Source organism: Podarcis gaigeae (assembly GCF_964106915.1).
Source record: "Podarcis gaigeae genome assembly, chromosome: 7".
In the NCBI taxonomy this organism is placed as follows: Eukaryota; Metazoa; Chordata; class Lepidosauria; order Squamata; family Lacertidae; genus Podarcis; species Podarcis gaigeae.
In genome coordinates, this window is record NC_139683.1 from 88,049,732 (window position 1) to 88,067,986 (window position 18,255).

The 18,255-nt window shown below is 43.0% G+C and overlaps 1 protein-coding gene across 8 annotated transcripts in view; it reads right to left on the reverse strand.

Moving 5' to 3' along the window:
- Positions 1-5,462: 5,462 nt before the first annotated feature.
- CXXC5 (CXXC finger protein 5) overlaps positions 5,463-18,255 on the reverse strand; it is a 62,854-nt gene continuing 50,061 nt past the window's right edge. For 5 of the 8 annotated variants that reach the window (XM_083748687.1, XM_083748685.1, XM_083748688.1 and 2 more), the window contains 2 exons: positions 15,694-16,664; positions 5,463-6,406 (listed from right to left, as the gene is read on the reverse strand). In XM_083748687.1, coding sequence (XP_083604813.1) covers positions 6,362-6,406; positions 15,694-16,473 — 825 coding nt within the window. In that variant the 5' untranslated portion in view covers positions 16,474-16,664 and the 3' untranslated portion in view covers positions 5,463-6,361. Of the gene's footprint in view, positions 6,407-11,657; positions 14,975-15,027; positions 16,665-18,255 lie in introns of those variants that run through there. The other 3 variants (XR_014566707.1, XR_014566708.1, XR_014566709.1) reach the window with 1 other exon arrangement.

Below are 18,255 nucleotides of genomic sequence, written 5' to 3' on the forward strand. Positions count from 1 at the left end.
TTCTGTCTCCATCTTGTTCCAGAATTTCCCAATATTTCGGCCATTTGGCCTCCATATTGAGCTTTTTCTGTGCCTTCGCTTCCATTGGTGACAACCATCTTGGGGTTTTCTTTTCTAACAAATCCTTATATCTTATCCAAACATTAAACAGTGCTTTTCTAACAATATGGTTTTTAAACGCTTTATGTGCTTTTACCTTATCATACCACAAATATGCATGCCAACCAAATGCATTATTAAAACCTTCTAAATCCAGCACGTCAGTGTTTTCAAGAAGCAGCCATTCTCTCAGCCGATTTGCACTCTCCTCTTTCACCCTCATTAAGAGGTTCTTTAATTTCTCCTCACTTTCTACCATCAAAGTTGTGTCATCTGCATATCTGAGGTTGTTGATATTTCTTCCGGCAATCTTAATTCCTGCTTGGGATTCATCCAGTCCAGCCTTTCGCATGATGAATTCTGCATATAAATAAGCAGGGAGACAATATACAGCCTTGTCATACTCCATTCCAAATTTTGAACCAATCAGTTATTCCATATCGAGTTTTAACTGTAGCTTATTGTCCCACATAGAGATTTCTCAGGAGACAGATGAGGTGATCAGGCACTCCCATTTCTTTAAGAACTTGCCATAGTTTGCTGTGGTCGACACAGTCAACTTCTGCGAGTTCTCGGTCCACATACTGCTTAACAAACTTGATAGCACCTTACAGCATCATCTTTTAAAATTTTAAGTAGTTCAGCTGGAATGTCATCACTTCCACTGGCCTTGTTATTAGGAATAGCACAACCCACCAGTTGTAGCAACTGTGCATGTAGATTTCATTCCTCTCACCCCACTCTTTCCCAAAGCTGCAGAATGAAATAAGGCACTTTATTTTGCCATTAAACTAGTAGTAATGCCGTACATTCATGATCCTGTGTGCTCAAAAGAGTGTGCTGGCTGGTTGTGAGGAGCAGAAGTGGATAGCCCCTGCGAGGAGAAATCCCTTCCCCAATATGGCAAATTTTTACTCTCTTGGCTAGGCCAGTTTGAGCTGTTTGAGAAAGATAAGAGCACCCATGAAAATCGGCTTGGCTTTGGAATGTCACCTCTGGAATTGTCAACACTTGAGCACATATTGCATTTCATCCCTGAATTGCTGAGAGTACATTACACTTTCAGGGACTATGGGGAAATAGGCACTGCTCCCATCATGGCAAGCCACTAGTAGGGACATGGCATATTTTTTATTTTGTTGCAGTAGAAGATACTGTCTGATTTCCATGGATTATGCAACAATAGATTCACTCTGCACCTTCCATACAAATGCCACCACTTGTGCCACCTTTAGGATTCCTTGTCTCCATGAGTTTATTGCTCTGTGTAGCACAGCAAAACTGGCCCTGGGACTTGCTTACAGAATCCCATAGCCAACCTCTCTTTCAAGCAGGAACTGAACGCTTTGTTGCAGGGATTCCTCAAGTGCTTGAGTCAAGTAAAGTCCCTAAGTAAGCGTCATAGCCATATAACACCAAATACATTTGTGATTTTAGTGGGGCTTGTATGGATGTCTTGTCATTTCAGAATCCCAGCTGCCAGAGGGCTTGCTGGACAGACTGCGTAGGCATTAAGTTACATTAATCAATGAATTAACTAAATGGCAGCCATGCCTGTCAATCATTCCAGAGCCTACGTAAATAATAACAAAGCAGCAACAGCAATAAGGACCCAGCTGAACACCCAGGCCTGCTCTTGGTTCTCCCAAGATGAAATGTGCATCAAGCGCCACATTTTTTGCCAGGGATGTTAACTCTCCCTTAACACGCATCCAGGTTTTGAGTCGTGAGGAGAGGCTGCAGCTGAATGTTACAGCTGCTGCTTTTCATCCAGAAAGTCCTAGGCTCATTCTTCTAGGGCAGAGGTTCCCTAACTTATTTGGCGCCTTTTCCAATATTTATTTTTTTTACTTTGCACCCCCCGGAAATCTACCTTCTTTAAGTGAACAAACAGAAAGATGCTGTGACAAATTTGCGTTCTTTTATGTATCTCTGTTTCTACCTACATCCTACAACAAAATAAAGAAAATGTTGTTGTAAATATGACACCCTGAAGCTTGGATTTTTAAACTTATTTATTAAAATCAACCATAGTAACATTTGCATTACACACAGGCCCAGGAAAACTCCTCGCCTCCAGCAGGATCATCGGATCCAGGGGAAGCCTTGTCGCCGTCCTGCAGCAGTGCCCAACCTGGCAGTCGACATCATTATACGACAGAAGAATGTGTATGAACGTTTTTTTGAAATTTTCTTCTCTTCTCTTCTCTATGCTTCCCCCGCCCCCTTATTTTTATTCAACGCCCCCCAACTGAACATGAGGCTACTGCTGCCCCTCTAGATCATTCCAGAGCCCCTCGGGGGGCAGTGGCACCCACTTTGGGAAACACTGATCTAAGGTTACCAGTTAAGATTCAGGTAGCCTGTGTCATGAAAGGCCTCTGCCCCGAATCCCTGCAGCAGTTAGATGAGCAAATAGTCTGAACTGGTGGAAAGCAGGTTTCCAGTGTGGTTAGCATCAGACAAGAATTTAAACACAAATTTAAATTTTGATGATAGTAAATTGAAACATGCTCTTGGGCCGAATTTGCATCAGTTGAGTGTGTATGTAGGCCTAGCACAGGAAGGAAGTGGTGGTATAAACTGTGTCAGCACTGACTTCTGAGTAGGAAACATTTCCCACATAATTGTTTAGCAGAGGACACCATGAGCATTGCCAGCAAATATATTTTGTAAAGATTTATACACTACTCTTCATTACAGATTCCATGGAATATTGCTGAGAAGTCAGCAATTTCTATCTACGGCAAGTGCTCAATGCAATTTGGAATTCTTTTCCAGCATCATTTTGTATAGTTTTTAAGGGGAGGATTCATTTTCAAGATGTTGTGGGTATAGAATGGGTAACTGAATTTTAGTCTGCATCACAAGCATTCCAATCAAGCTGTGGCAACCTCTGTGAAAGCATCACAGAAACGCAACCGTTCTCTCTGTGGCATGAAAAGCTGCTCACACCACTCTAGTTTATCTGCTATTAAAACAGAAATCTGTGGGTCGAGGTTTGGCCACCCAGCTGCCCCTCTAATGCCAACAGCCACATTCTACCATCATCTTATTCAGAGGCCGCAGTGTTATCTTGCCTGTTCTAAGCAGTTGCAGGTCTAGGATTACGGAGATGTCTGCTTGCCCATTGTGTCTGAAAGCTGTGTGCTGTGGGTTTCCCGATTATAGAACATCTCTCATCTGCAGCGTTCCAGGATGTCCATTGTGTGATCAGAAACGGTGCTTATTTTCTATGACATTGCAAGACCTCTAAAAGAGTAACTATTCCTTTAAAGTCTGTGATCCTGATCAACTCTGTACTTAACAGAGTTGTGTTCATTTCTGTGGTAAAAAAAATACAAACTACACACACTAAAAATACGTGCACTTAAGGCACTACAAATTCTGTGTCAAGAAAATGAGAATTCTGAAAGCTGCATGCCTTTGCTTCATAACATATTCTGTCTTTTGCTAATCCTGGCACCAGCAGACCCCAGGAAGCAACAGACTTCCAAAAATTCACCACATATTTCTGCTGCCCCCCTCCCCCAATCTCCAGCCAATCTTCGTGGCTTCAAGTCCACATTTTGTTTTTGAGGTACAGTACTTCCACAGGATGGTGGTATGCCCAGTTGAGTCAAACGAAGTGGTTTTTGGCAAGCAGGGTTGGGAGGAACCTAGTCCATGCTCACTTGGAATTCGGTTTTCCTTGTATTTGCTTATTTTGTGTTGCTAGTAGTAAATGACAACTTGTTTCTCTAAGACCGTGAAGCAAGAGGAAAGTGCAAGTGGTGCTATATAGCTCAAAAGTATGGCGTATTCTTGGTGCTCCTGGGATACAGAATTTGCCTTCTTCCATCCTTATGTTTCCAAATCAATTTATACTTTCGATTTCCTTGAATTGCATGAATTCACAGTATATTTGCAGCGACTGAATGGAAATATCGGAACAAGTTTGCTTCCTTGGTGTAGTCACTTAGAAATAAAATAAACCCTCTCTTAAGCACTCACCTAATATTTTTATTGACAAAAGTGTTGTTACTGTTTTATGTTAATGAGATTGTCTTGCCTTATGCAAAACAGAGGTAAGCCTAAGATATCAAGGAACTCAGTGACAGCAGCTATGCGAGAAAGACCATTTCCAAATCCTGCTCCTTGTTTGCAGTAACTGACAGCCCTAAATAAACCAATATTTAATTTCTTCCGGGCTGCATCCAGTTGTGTGTCTTTGTTGATAAAAAACATTTTTGTCCTCTGCACACCCCTTCCCATCTTCTATGGAGAGGTGGGGGGGGGGGAGAAACTTTGGAAAAGCATGGGAGGTGGCCTAGGGAGCTGTGGGAGAAAGGGGAATTCAGTGAAAATGCATGGAAGCCTCCAAAGGATCAGTGAGCTTTCCATATATGAAGGGAAACAATTGTGTATAACCCCCCGAAGCTGGGGTAGCCAACACGGTGCACTTCAGATGTTGTAGCACTATAGTTCCCATCAGACACCCCCCCCAAAAAAACATGGCTAAAGATGATGTAAGTTCCATTGACTTTCATCATCCTTGACCACTGGCCAAGGTGGCTGGAGCTGATGGGATTGTAGTCCAACACCATCTGACGGGCGCAGTGTTGGCTACCTCTGCTCTAGAGCCACTTGCAACTCATTTGCTTAAGGCAAAAACGATTCGGTGGCCTAAGACAGATAATATCCCTACAAATTTGGAAACATAAATGCTATGTTGATTTCTAATTGTTCTGAAAATTGAGGACCTTTCAACTTATCAGATGTTTGTTTGGGTTGATAAATAAATCCAGATCCCATACCCATATATTTGCGGAACATGTTCAGCTAGCTAGTAACACAATGCTGCTTACAAAGGGAAAGGTCTCACTGTTTCATTTCTTGGGGGGGGGGGGGTTATTTAAAAAGAAAACATGAACAAACAAGAACCCTTGGTGTGATCTCTAATGTCAGTACTACTCAGAGCACACCCAATAAAATCAATGGGTCTGCTCTCCATATGACTTGGGAGATCATACGTTCATGCCTGCCTGGAAGTAAATCCTACTGCATTCAATGGAGTTTACTCCCAGCGAGATGAGCGTCGCAACCCGAGTCGGTCATGACTGGACCTAATGGTCAGGGGTCCCTTTACCTTTACCTTTTAAGTAAGGTTAGAGTTGCAGCCTTAAAAATAACCAGTTGCCTTAATTTAAACCACCTGAATGGCAAACACTGGAAAATACTGTGTGTGTGGAGGAAACCCAACATATCTAAAAGAGGCCATTTTTGTTTTGCCTTAGTATTGCCCCCCATGGCAATCAAAACATAAACAAACAAAGCCCCCCTGCATGCAACCAAAACAGACAGAATAATGGAAATGTAAACCATGACACAAAACATGCTTTCATTTTTATTCACAAAACAGCCTGAATCGCTAGAACATTACAAACAGCCTTTCAGTTAGTGATGGTCAGAAAGCAGGGAAACGAGGGATTTGAACAGAAGAAAAAGACTCATATATGTTTCCAACACGGGTTCTGCAATAGCTTTATATCTGAATTCCAGTAATGTTTTTCTAAAAGAGAATAATTGCAGTTAATTCCAGGTTTATTCTAGTGTGCAGTTCTTCTTGGTCTAAACTTAATTATTATTTTGCTTTGCTTTAAAAACTTGCCAGTTTTGCAGTACATTTCCACTTTTTCATACCAAACATTTTGCTGATTAAACCTTAATCTTATGTGTATGTTAGGGAAAGGGAAACTACCTTATTTTAAACATATTCTCATTTATAAACATGAAGTTGAGCGATTCTAGAAACTAGCCACACTATTTTTCTTTAATGATGGAAATTAATCAAACAAAAATATGAATGAATAAACAGCTGTGCTAATTACAGTAGTGCTTATTAGTAACTAGATTTAAAAGGTTACTGTAAATTTACATTCTCTACACAAAAACTGCATCTTCCACACATAAACAACATCAACACCAAAACACAGGAAAATAAATTGATTGTCCATACTCTATAATGTCTTGTTACTTTATGGATTCTTTTAAAAAAATTATTTGAAAAGCAGTTAATGTTTGTTTTTTACTAGTACTCGAAGATGTTAAACAAATGCCAAAAAAATGATAAAAACAGGAATGAAATCTGCGAGAAAATTTTTTTGGTTCTAAAGGAGACACAGGCGCATCCATTCATTTCCGCCCAAAAAAGGCCTTGCCTGAGACAACACAAGCAAGCAGTGACATTGCACTGGATGACAGAGCTTTGGGATTCTTGTTCCTACTGAAACCACCGGAATGCAGCGCCTGTAGGAAGCATCACTTTCTGCAGAGACAGAAGAGAACAGAACAGGGACACATGATGAGCAGGGAGGAGAAGAACAAGCCCCGGGCAGAGTCAGCAGCTTTGCGCCTTTTAAGGAAAGTCTAGAACATTACACCACACACAATGCCCTGCCATTCATCAGCTCCAGTGTGGCTGTTCTTCAATGCTAACCTTACACCATTACATATTTGTAATTCCAATTACGGTGTCCTCCCCTCCCAAGCCTATTTTTCCAGCTTTCTGCTCCTGCAAAAGACATATTTACAACTTCACATCTTCTCTATTTGCAATTCTTCATGGTACCCAGTAGTCTCTTGTGAAACCTTTTGGCCCTTTGGCCAAATGCTTTTGCTGTATACAGCCTAAAGAAGTGGCAAACTGCTCTTTTCATACTTTCAAATGGTACTTTTTGGCAGGGAGTGGGGAGAAAGTGGTCTGAAGTCTCTTTATATGAACACAGAAATAAGTCCTCACTGATCACTGGCCTCATGTCATGCAGAGTCCACTAAGAATAAACTTCGATTCCCTACTGACCATTCCAATAGCACAGCAAATGCATATTGTGATGAAGGGACTCGTGGCTGGCAGTTACACACTCAGGAGATACTTGTGCATGTTTATTGTGCTTGTTACTTTGTCAGTCACATGCACACATATCCTTACCCCTATAATAGAGAGCTTCAGGGATGCACATTAATCTCCCCCAAGGTGGGGCAAAAAAGAGTTGCAACTTCACAATCTGGAAGGAAGAGTGGTAGACAGGACTACCTATCTTTTAAAATTGACTTCACCATGCTGTGGCGTGCAACCTTTCCTGCTACTGTAAACAAGCCAGGAGGAAGGAAGGAAGGAAGGAAGGAAGGAAGGAAGGAAGGAAGGAAGGAAGGAAGATCAAAATTTCTTGAACAAAGCTAACAGGAGAATGGGGTCTGCTGGAATGAAAAGCTTTGCTCATTTAATTACCAAAGCCTCCAGGAATGTGCTTGGTTGCTGTTGTTGAGGTTTGGTTTCATTGGTTGCTCAGGACGCATCTCAAAGATGCGGTGGGTTAGGGAGGGAGGAGGCATTATCTGTGGCCGTTTCACAATGGTATAATTCCTTCTCTCTGGCCAAAGCATGAGTATCTTCCAGGAGCACTGTAATATTTTCTGTTATTGAGATATTTACCTTCCAGCCATTTGGCATGTTATTTTGTCTCTGGGTATAAAACTATAAGGCTAGAGCTATACAGAAACTTTGATAGGCTAGGAATGGCATTGTGTGGGAAGCATCTCTCCTTCCCAATGCAAGGCTGGCAACACAATTTAGTATTTTATTGGCTCGCTTGTTTTTCAGACACAAAGGAGGTGAAAGCCGAGGAAATTGCCACCAACCTGTCCAGCCATGTGATGGTTTTTAACAGCCTGAGAACTTTAAAAAGCCATAATATAAAGGGACTCATTGTTGACTTTTTAAACACAGCACCATTTCCTCCATGACTGATGGCAAAGGGAAGGATTTATCCATCACTCCTTTAAGGCTTCATATTGCTGCTTCAGGTCGGAAGATTAGGTAGTCCTTCAGTGTCCTCTGACTAAAAAGGTCGTGTAGACTAGGCAGTAGAACTCAAAATATGTCTTAGTCCAGAGCGACTTGCAATAAAATAACTTATCATACAAAAATGCTAAAGAAAATACCAACTGGGCTTCCCTTCCCTTTTAATCATTGCCACCTTGCTTTTCTACTTTATAAAAAACACTATCTTTTGAAATAATAAAGACAGAGGAATGAATAAAATACCACTTCCAAAACTGATACATAGTTTTGAAAGTGGCATTTTATTCATTCCTGTCTTTATTATTCCAAAAGATAGCAACTGTTTTAGTAACACCTTTAAAATATGTGTTTTATGAATGTTCTTGAAGTGGTAAAACATACCACTTGCACATGCCATTAATGGAGTATCCGGGAATTGCCACTTGGAGCAGTGGGCACTGCCTTTATGTGTCATTTCAAAGAATAAAAAAGGATGGAGGCAGGCAGGGCAAGTGTAGTGGAAATGGCCTGAACAAGCTTTTGCTGTCCTGAAAAGAAGTGTAGCAAATGTGCCATTGAAAACATTTCTGCCACACATTATGTTTGTCTCTGTCCTGAAAGACTGCCAAAGCAACAGGGAATCAATCATTGATCCATGCAATCAAAACATGCAGATATTTCATAACAGCTAGCTTGGGCCTGATACAACTTGTGGCCTGGTCTTAGGCATCTGTACTCGGAAGTCATTTCTACTGAATTCATCTGGGACCAAACTCCTAAGTAAGCATGTTCTGGATCACAGCCTAAACCTATTATCTAGTGTAACATTCCTCTTAGGAAACCGATTGTCCAAAAGCCAACATTTTGGTTGCACTTATTAAAGGTGTCCCTCGTCAGAGAAACACAAGTGATATTTATGAATGATTCTGATTCTGAATCAACAGCTTTGCCCCACAATGGTTGCTATTCGAATGCTGCAAATTGTTGGCATTTACCAGCTGATGAACCTGAAGGGACAGAAAAGGATGCTTATTTCTCACTAAGATGAACCATTATGAGTTGTTCAGGAGCATTTCCTGCTGTGAGGAGCTCTTAGGTTCAGTTTGCTGTTGGAACACAACTCTTTGACAATGAGCCAGGTTTCCCGTGCCTGCAGGGTTACCCTGACCTGTCACTGAAACACACACACACACACACACACACAGAGAGAGAGAGAGAGAGAGAGAGAGAGAGAGAGAGAGAGAGAGTGTGTACTGGGAAATAATCACTTTTTAACCTTCACAGGCTTGCCTCACAAATTTGGAGAGTCCATGAGGAAACAGCAAAGCGGGTCTTGGAGAAGGCAATTTCTGAAAGGATATTTAAAATGATCTGGAGCAGGTCCTCTGCAATTGTTCTATTTGTCCTCTCAGTGTTCCAGATGCAGCACAGCTGACTCCCCTGCTCCTTCCGCTGTTCCGGATGTCAGAGGCAAATGGGCTGGGCAGCTGTTCCCATGTCTACTGGCAGAGCAGGGCTTGCTGCCCATGAGCCTGCCCCTAAACCACCCTTGTATATTAATATGGGGGGGGGGGGGCTCAGATGGAGAGCTGTGGAAATCGGAACAATCACCAAAGCCCACGTCTCCAGGATTAGAAAAGGAGGCAGGAGGAACAGGTGGGGGGGTACAGGCTAGGCTTCTTCAGCATGGATACAGATGCAAATGCCAAATTTAATTCATAGGGCAGCACACTTTTAATCTTTTTGCATTGTGCTAGCTAAACCACAAAGCCTAGGGTTTGCCAATCGGAAGGTCGGCAGTCCGAATCCCCGCAATTCGAATCCCCGCAACAGGGTGAGCTCCTGTTGCTCGGTTCCTGCTCCTGCCAACCTAGCAGTTCGAAAGCACACCAAAAAAGTGCAAGTAGATAAATAGGTACCGCTCCAGCGGGAAGGTAAACGGCGTTTCCGTGCGCTGCTCTGGTTCGCCAGAAGCGGCTTAGTCATGACCCAGAAAAACTCTCTGCGGACAAACATTGGCTCCCTCGGCCAGTAAAGCGAGATGAGCGCCGCAACCCCAGAGTCCTCTGCGGCTGTGGTCAGGGGTCCCTTTACCTTTTAGTCATACTAACATCAATGATCTGTACAGAAACATGCAACATCCCTGCAAGCTGGCTTTTGAAACAGAGTATTTACTTGGCATGAATAGGCATAAATGATAGCCTCCACATACAACTGCAGTCTATCTATCAAGTTAACAGATGTTTTGAGTACCTTTGATGCCCTGCTTGTGGTATTTCAAAGGCACTGGCCTGCATCTTATTCAAAACACTGTTGGGTTAGATGGACCTTTGTCTGATCTATCAGGGAGGGCTTGTGTTTTGGGGACTGGGAAGCAGGAATTGGAGAAATTACATAATTTTAGTTATTTAATTTCTATCCCTTCCTTCCACCCAAAGGAGCCGAGGATGGCAGAAAACCAATCAATGGCTGATATTGCTCCAGGGCAAACTGTTCAGCAGTAGGGAATTTCACCAGCTCCAGAGTGGGAGAAGAATATTTTTGCTGCCTGTAGGATAACAAGTTGTGTGGGACTCAGGAAGTCTGCTAAGGTGACAACGACTGAAAGATGGTGAGACATCAGAATGTGTTTGTCACTCATGTTAAGTAAGCAGGGTGGAAATCCTGCAGTGGGCTGTGTGTGACTGCAGATTACATAATCCTGCACAGATGATATTATTAATACTGAAAGGAGTCTAGACACAATTCTACTATGCCTTTGTTCACATACCTGTGGACTATTACAGAAAGGGGAAGAGGGCTGTGCATGGCATTTTAGATAGAACAAACTTTCCAGTTAAATTGGTCTGGCTAAAACAAATGTTGCTTGCTAGTGATCCAGGATTTGTGTGGCAAATGCAGCTCTCGGTGTTGAGTGAGACAGCTAGCGAGATCAGGCTGTGACTGTACAGGTCACACAGCCTAAACTACATCACAGGCTTGCTGAGAGGATAAAGGGGGGGGGGGAGAGACCACCTGCACCAAGATGAGCTCCTCAAGGGAAGTGCAAGAGACAGAAGGGATAAGCGACCCTAGCACGGCTCAGTTGGTAGAGCATGTGACTCTTAATCTCAGGGTCCTGGGTTTGAGCCCCACATTGGGCAAAAGAGCCCTGCATTGCAGAGGATTGGACTAGATCAGTGTTTTTCAACCTTTTTTGGGCAAAGGCACACTTGTTTCATGAAAAAAATCACGAGGCACACCACCATTAGAAAATGTTAAAAAATTTAACTCTGTGCCTATATTGACTATATATAAAGTAATTCTCTTGAATAGGAATCAAATAAACAAAAAAGAAAGTATTTTATAATTACTTTATTATGAAATAGTAAGTAAACAGAAATATGAAAAATTATAAAATACTTTATTTTTAAATCTTTCGAATTTTTCATTTTTTCCCACGGCACACCAGGCAACATCTCGCGGCACACTAGTGTGCCGCGGAACAGTGGTTGAAAAACACTGGACTAGATGACCCTCAAGTTCCCTTCCAATGCTAGAATTTAATGAATCAATGAAGTACAGAGACAATCAACAATACCTTTGAAGAAGTTTACAAAACTATGTTGCAGGAGATCCTTAAATGTAAGCCTGCTTTGCCACCTATCTGTATGGTATCTTTCTCAGCATCCAACTGGCCTACGCACCATGTTCCATTATAGAACAGGACAACCGAAATTATTGCGGGACACCCCCCTTTCTTTCTTTTTTAAAAAAAGGATTCCGACAAAATTAACTTCAAATGAAAGTCAAACATTTTATTTCCTATTCACACTAACCATTAATATATATATAAAGTAGTTTCTATCTACTTATGCAGCCTCCTATCTCCTATGCATGCTCTCTCCAACGTCAGTCCCACTGTGTTCACTGGGGCTTGCTCCCAGGAAAGTGCTCACAGGATGGCAGCATTAGAGATATCAAAGACTGAGCAGGTTTCTCCTTACGTTATTTTCATTTATCTGATATAAACCAGTAGCAATTAATTTTAGCTCAGAATACGCCTGCCACTGCTTGGGAGATGCTGGTCCTAACTCTCCCAAAATTAGAGTAGACTTGCTGTGAATGGAGCAAGTCCCATCATATAATTTGAAAGCGGTTTCATTTATTCCCATTTCCCAGTCAGCAAGAGAACAAAATAAAAAAGGATAAACCAAGCTATAAAGCCTTCCACAGGTTCGCTGTGTCATTTAACTTCCCCCATAATGCAAAGAGAATGAGGGAAAACACAGCAGCCTAATATGCACTGTGGAATCCGTTTTCCCACTTTGGGTCTTTTTAGGAGAGATGGACTTTCCCCTTTCCCCTTTTCCAGATCACTGACTCAGCAAATTAGAACAGGAATATAATTTAGCAATATGGCAGTTTGGGAAAGATACCAGCCCCTCATATCACCACCACCCAGACTGCCCCCCCCCCACCCTAAGTATGCATTCCAATCTGATGCTAATTGAAAAACGTTGAATGTGGCTAATAAGAAAGCAAGTTATTACATTCTCTGTGCAATGTATTGCTGTCTTCATTGAGAGTGTGATGCCTATAGCCTTCACTAACTTCAGAGAAAATAACTTAAGCAGCATAACCAGGAAAAAACTCATTGCCCCACTGCCCAATATCTAGATTAAATGGAATTGAAGGGGGTAGGTTCCCCCACCCCACCCCAGAAATTGAAGCTTTTCAAAAACTAGCCAGCTGCCTAACAAGAAAGGGTTGCAACCTGGAGAAGGGGCCTGTACCTTTCAATGACCAGCAGCAGAGAGTTGTACAAACATGGATGCTACGTGCCTTTTCCCTCCCCCTTCACCACCAAATAAGGAACAAGGGGGGAGGTCAAATGGCAAAGGAGACACAATACTTTGCTTCCCTCCATTCAATAAAGCTAGCTAGCTTAGGCCCAAATGTCAGCAGTGCATATTTTCTGTTTGTGCTTGCAATCATGTGGGGCTCAAACCAAGTGGGTCAATCTCTTCAGCTTCCTCCGTTCTTCTTGAGCACTGCCTGGTGATGGGGAGATCAGCTCTGCACCAGCCACAGAACCTAATTTTCAAAGCTACAGGATCCTTCTTTCAGTTGTGACCTGACAACTTTGCAACTCAGGAATAGCAAGGCGTGTCAATAGAATTGATCCATCACCTAAAGCAATTCTCAATGGAGACTGCATTGTTTATATGAAAGAGAATGGCAGAGCTACATGTTACATATGAATAATGATGGCTGCTGCTTTTATCAAAAAGCATTTTGGAAGGGAGCAATTTTGAGCAGAGATGCTTAACCCTTTCCTATGCATGCTACATTTCTCTAGCAATTCCTCTCCTCGGCTATGCTGCTTTTTCTCTCATCAGGTTCCAAATATGTCTTTACATTTTGCAAACAGGCACCAGGAACCCCACAGAAGTGGGCAAGCACCCACGGAAGAGGTGATGAGTGTTTCAGAAGAAAAACAACAAGTATCAGAAGGGTTAAGCATCTCTTCCCACTGCTTCTCCATTCTGGATTACCAGTATCAAGCTTCTCAACAGCACCTGCTTTCCCCCCCTATTGAAGCAGCAAACATCGTGGTTTGGTGCACACATTTGCATGTAACATGTAGTTCTGCCCAAAGGCTACTGCTTCACTACCTTGCCTGGCTGCATTCAGCACTGAATGCTATCCACACATGATGTCATATGTCAGGTGGGCAACCCGGCCCACTTATCAATGTGGCTTGCAGAGAGTTGGCAGCTTTGGGATTTGGGGTCCTTGCCTCAAATCCCCAGTCCCCCAACCTGCTCTAGTGTGAGTAATGAACAGCCCCAAACCTTTCCACATCTGGGAAACTGACCGATTAGCAAAGTAAAATTTATTCTGCATCTTAAGATGCACTAAACTTTCCTAAGATAATTTTGTTTACTGACAGGGTTGCATCCTTACCTTGATCTGCTTGCATTTCATATGCATCTGATTACTCGTCCTGTTCTTTCATTTGCCATCTTCCATAGCATGCTTGTCATGTTACTTCACTGTGTTTTGCTTTGTTTTCACCAAGACCCCCTTTCAACTTACAAGGAAGACTGAGAGCTGCTAGGCAGAGGTCTGTAATCTTTACTAAGTCACATCCCGTTGACAAGAAGTGTTTGCACCAACAAAGGCATTGAGTTTTCAAGAATCACAGCTGCTAGGCTAAGTCAAGACAGCCCAACGTCTGTGACAAGACACACTTCACCCCTCCCAAAGGGACTTACAGGAAATAAAAAACTCACTCAACTTGGCATTTTGCAGTTGGTAGTTGGGCTGGGAAAGAAATATGCCCAAGACCTTAGAAAGTGACCAATAATCAAAGTAGGAGGATCTGTACTCAGAAGCTTCATATACTAAACCTATAAAGTCAGAGTTTGTAATTGGTCAGTAGAGGTTTTGGAGAGGCCACAATGTCTTGACTTCACTCAGAGTATTGGCTTAGAAATGTGATTAGAACATTTTGAAATGAAGTTCACCTGCTAGAAGAAACTGCTGTAAATTGGTGATTGGCCAACGGTTAAGAAGAGGAGACATGTTCTCTCCCTATGGTATAAAAGACTTTGGCATTAAGGCCTAGCTCTCAAAAACAGCAGCTGATGTGATAAATCTTTGTCCAAACTGTACCACTTCTGACGTCTATGCTTCCTTACTGAAGTGGGGCAGAGGAACACCCATTTGTACAAAATGAGAACTAGTGCTGTGTTGTGGTGAAGGAGCCAGAGCTACAAATCAGGAAGTCCCTGTTACTCAGCCAAGCTACCACTTAGGCAAGCCACTACGCATTTCTGAATCAGCCTCCCATTTGAAATATGGAGCCAATAATGCTCATCTACTTATAGTTGTAAGAATTGTGAGATGCAGTGCTTTTTTCGGTCAGTGTACCACCACCTCTACCCCCCCCAGCTATCTCACCGCTGCTGCTTGCCCCCCCCCCCCGCTACTTCCTGTGAAGGTGTCTGACGATTGTAAAAAGGGCATGCCAGAGAAGAGGCACTTTGGCACAACCCTTATGATCACCTTCCCAGAAGGTGCCAGACTGCATTGGCGCGACTTTTACGATGCTCAGGCACCTTCCCAGAAGGCGCTTTGTCGATCATAAGGGGTCGCGCCAGGAGGAAGAAGCAGCAATGGAGGAGCAGGAGGAAGGGGCAAAGGTGGGGGAGCGAGCGGGGGTGGGGTGGGCATGGTGCATACCGGCACCTATTTTCTTAAGGAAAAAACACTGGTGAGAAGATAACAGAAATGGAAACACTTTGAACAATCAAAAGCATTATGTACATTATTATAATTACATGTAAAACAGCATATCAGGGTTCTAGAACAACCCCCACACTGTCATGCTAGTTTCAATGTCGGGGAATATTATTATTATTATTATTTTTCCCCTGTGGAGGAGTGTTTTAAGTCCTGTGAGATCTCAGATGCAGTCTGAGATAATGGAATCCAGAAACAGATTGAACACACCACCAGCTATTTGTAAGGAGTCTACAGAAGGCCCCAGAGAGCCACTCATATCATCACAGGAATGAGGGCGAATCTGAGAGTTTCTTTCCCAATTACTACTAATAATGGTCTGCATGTGAGAAGACTGAAGCCAAGTGGAATATAAAAGGTAAGAACTGCTAAGAGATTCAAACCCCTGACATTTCCACATCCAGTCCACATAAATTGGCCTTGTGGTTCCACACAGAGCAGCTGAGGGGGAACTATTAAGCTGCCTGACCAAACCCAATTACCTCCAGTGCAGCAGAAGGCTTCTTTTTAAGTTCCTCACATTTTCGGAATTTGCAAATCTGGTGCCCAGTTTTACGGTTCCTACAACTGCTGCACTGCTCGCAATTTATCCGTCTTCTGCAAGGAGGACACATGCCACACCGTTTCCGTTTCTTTTTCCCTGAATTGATGGCAGATGCCAATTCGTTCTGCATTGGGTACTCTGCTAAGCCAGCCATATGGAGTGCGCTCTCTGCCAGAAACACGCCAGCAGGGGTCATAATGAAAAGGCCAGGGTTGATAGGAAAAGCCCCCAGGTAAGGAAAATCAGATGGGCTGTTCATTGTCTCTGCAGCCGAGACGGCTTCCATGTCTGAGATGCCCGTCCCGTGGTCATTAGGCAGGGGAATGTGCTCCTGGACTACTCTTTTGAGCAGCTCTGTCGACTGAGCAAACTGTTGCAAGATGCTCTGTCCTTCTGCAGAAATATCTGATTTGCTCAGCATGTCGGAGATGCTTTTGTGCTTTGAGGTAGAATTGCTTTTATCCATAGTTGCTTCATTGCCGTTGGCTACGGGGGCACCTTTCTCAGAATGTTCACTTAATGAGCTGGTGCTACCAAAAGTGGAGTAGTGGGAGAGTGGTCGAGACTTCTTAAGACTTTTGTTCAAAGGTTCGCTTATTATCCCACTTTTGTTCCTCCTTTCTGAATTGACTGACGGCTGAGAGTCATCTGGGTTCTTGTTTTTTTCCAATAGGCCTGGCTTGGAACTGGCATCTTGATGAGAGCCAGTTTCGGACATCTTTTTTCTTAACAAAGAGGAGACCAGATAAAGCAGCAAGCCCACTCACGGTGGAAAACAACGCACCGCCACAATACTAACAGTACCAAAATCACAAATGATGGCGGGGGGGGGGGGGGGCAAGGTCCGTCTTCAGTGCACTTTCAAGGCCATTACAACACGTCCTGCAGTTTCATATACAACAGGTGCCTCTGAAAGTTAAAAAGGGAAGAGTGAATTAGCGAAGAGTTAGGTGTCTGCTAAAACAATTGCACCGTGTTGTTTTTCACTCAGGCCCTCCCCTCGTGATAAAGTCAGCTCTGTCCTCATCACGCCCATGAACACAACCATATGGAAGACTACAACCACTGCCAAACCACTGGACGTGAAGGTATCCTGGATGGGAATGTGCCACTTCTACAGGTAGCTTAAGGATACCTTCCTATGCATGGTATACAACAACATTTTACTCAAAGGACTCATTGAAATTAATGGACCTACCGGTAATTTATTTAATATATTTATATCTCATCTTTCTCATAAGCTATCCCAGATAACTTACAACATTAAAAAAAACCACACACTGTAAAATATAAACTAAAAAAAGCCAAAGGGGAAAGGCTGGAAAAGAGATGCTACTAGTCAGTGTAGTCCAGGTTTGGCTCATCTGATGTTCTTGGACTCCAGCTCCCACGGCTCCAGAGTCAGCGATTATCTGAAGAAGTGTGTATCTGAAGAAGTGTGCATGCACACGAAAGCTCATACCAAGAACTGACTTAGTTGGTCTTTAAGGTGCTACTGGAAGGAATTTTTTTGTTTTAACTATGGGAGTTGTCCACCAACACCTGGAAGGTCAAAGGTTAGCCAGACTTCATGTAGCCAATACTGAGCTAGCTGGACCTATGGCCTGACTCAGTATAAAGCAGCTGTCTGTTTGCAATACACCCCACTTAGAAAGGCAAAACAAGCAGAAGTGTGATCCAAAAGAGCATAAAACAGTACTCCTGCACTGAAGGGTACAAGCTCATTGCATACAAAACAGCAGTCCAAATATGGAGCTACAAATATCTGGGTGTTTCTACTCTTGAAACAAAAGCAACAGTCATAAAAGTAGGTTTGAGAGTAGTACTGGGTCCATTGGGGGGGGGGGGGAGGCTGTGCAACCCATATTAAGACTTGCATTAATTTCTTCTCCTGCCTGGACTTTGAATTGGGAGCCAGATGTGCAATTAAGGCAATCATACATGCCCATGACAACAGTGGTTCAGTCCTAGCTGCTCTCCGGACAGCAGAGAGCCTTTCATGGGCTCTATCTTAAGTAGGAATACACTGAGCAAGAGCTGCATCATGTGACATACCTTTTGATGCAAGGGACCCACTCCTAGATGTTCAGGCTTGTTACTGATTTAATTATGCAAGCACATCCTATTTAAGTCTATTTGCAGAAACTCTCTTAACCTTTTATCTCTCTAGCCACTTGGAGAACTGGTGTCCAAAGGCAGAGTGGCTACCGAGATAATGAAAATTAAAATGGCCACTTCATAGATTTCATTTGCCCTGTGGACAAATGACAGGCGTATGTCTCCTCCCACCCACCCTGTTCCTTCTACCCATCAGACACTCAGAAGGCCATAAAACAGGTTGTGAGGCGGGAGAGGGAGGATTTGAGCAAACCTCTGAGGCTGCTTGGCACCTGTGTGGGTCCTGTGATCATGCAGATAATGGTGACTTGGCAAGCTGGCTTCTACAGATGCTTCCTCCATGCAGCTCACTCGCCCACCACTTGTCTATGCCAATTGCTGG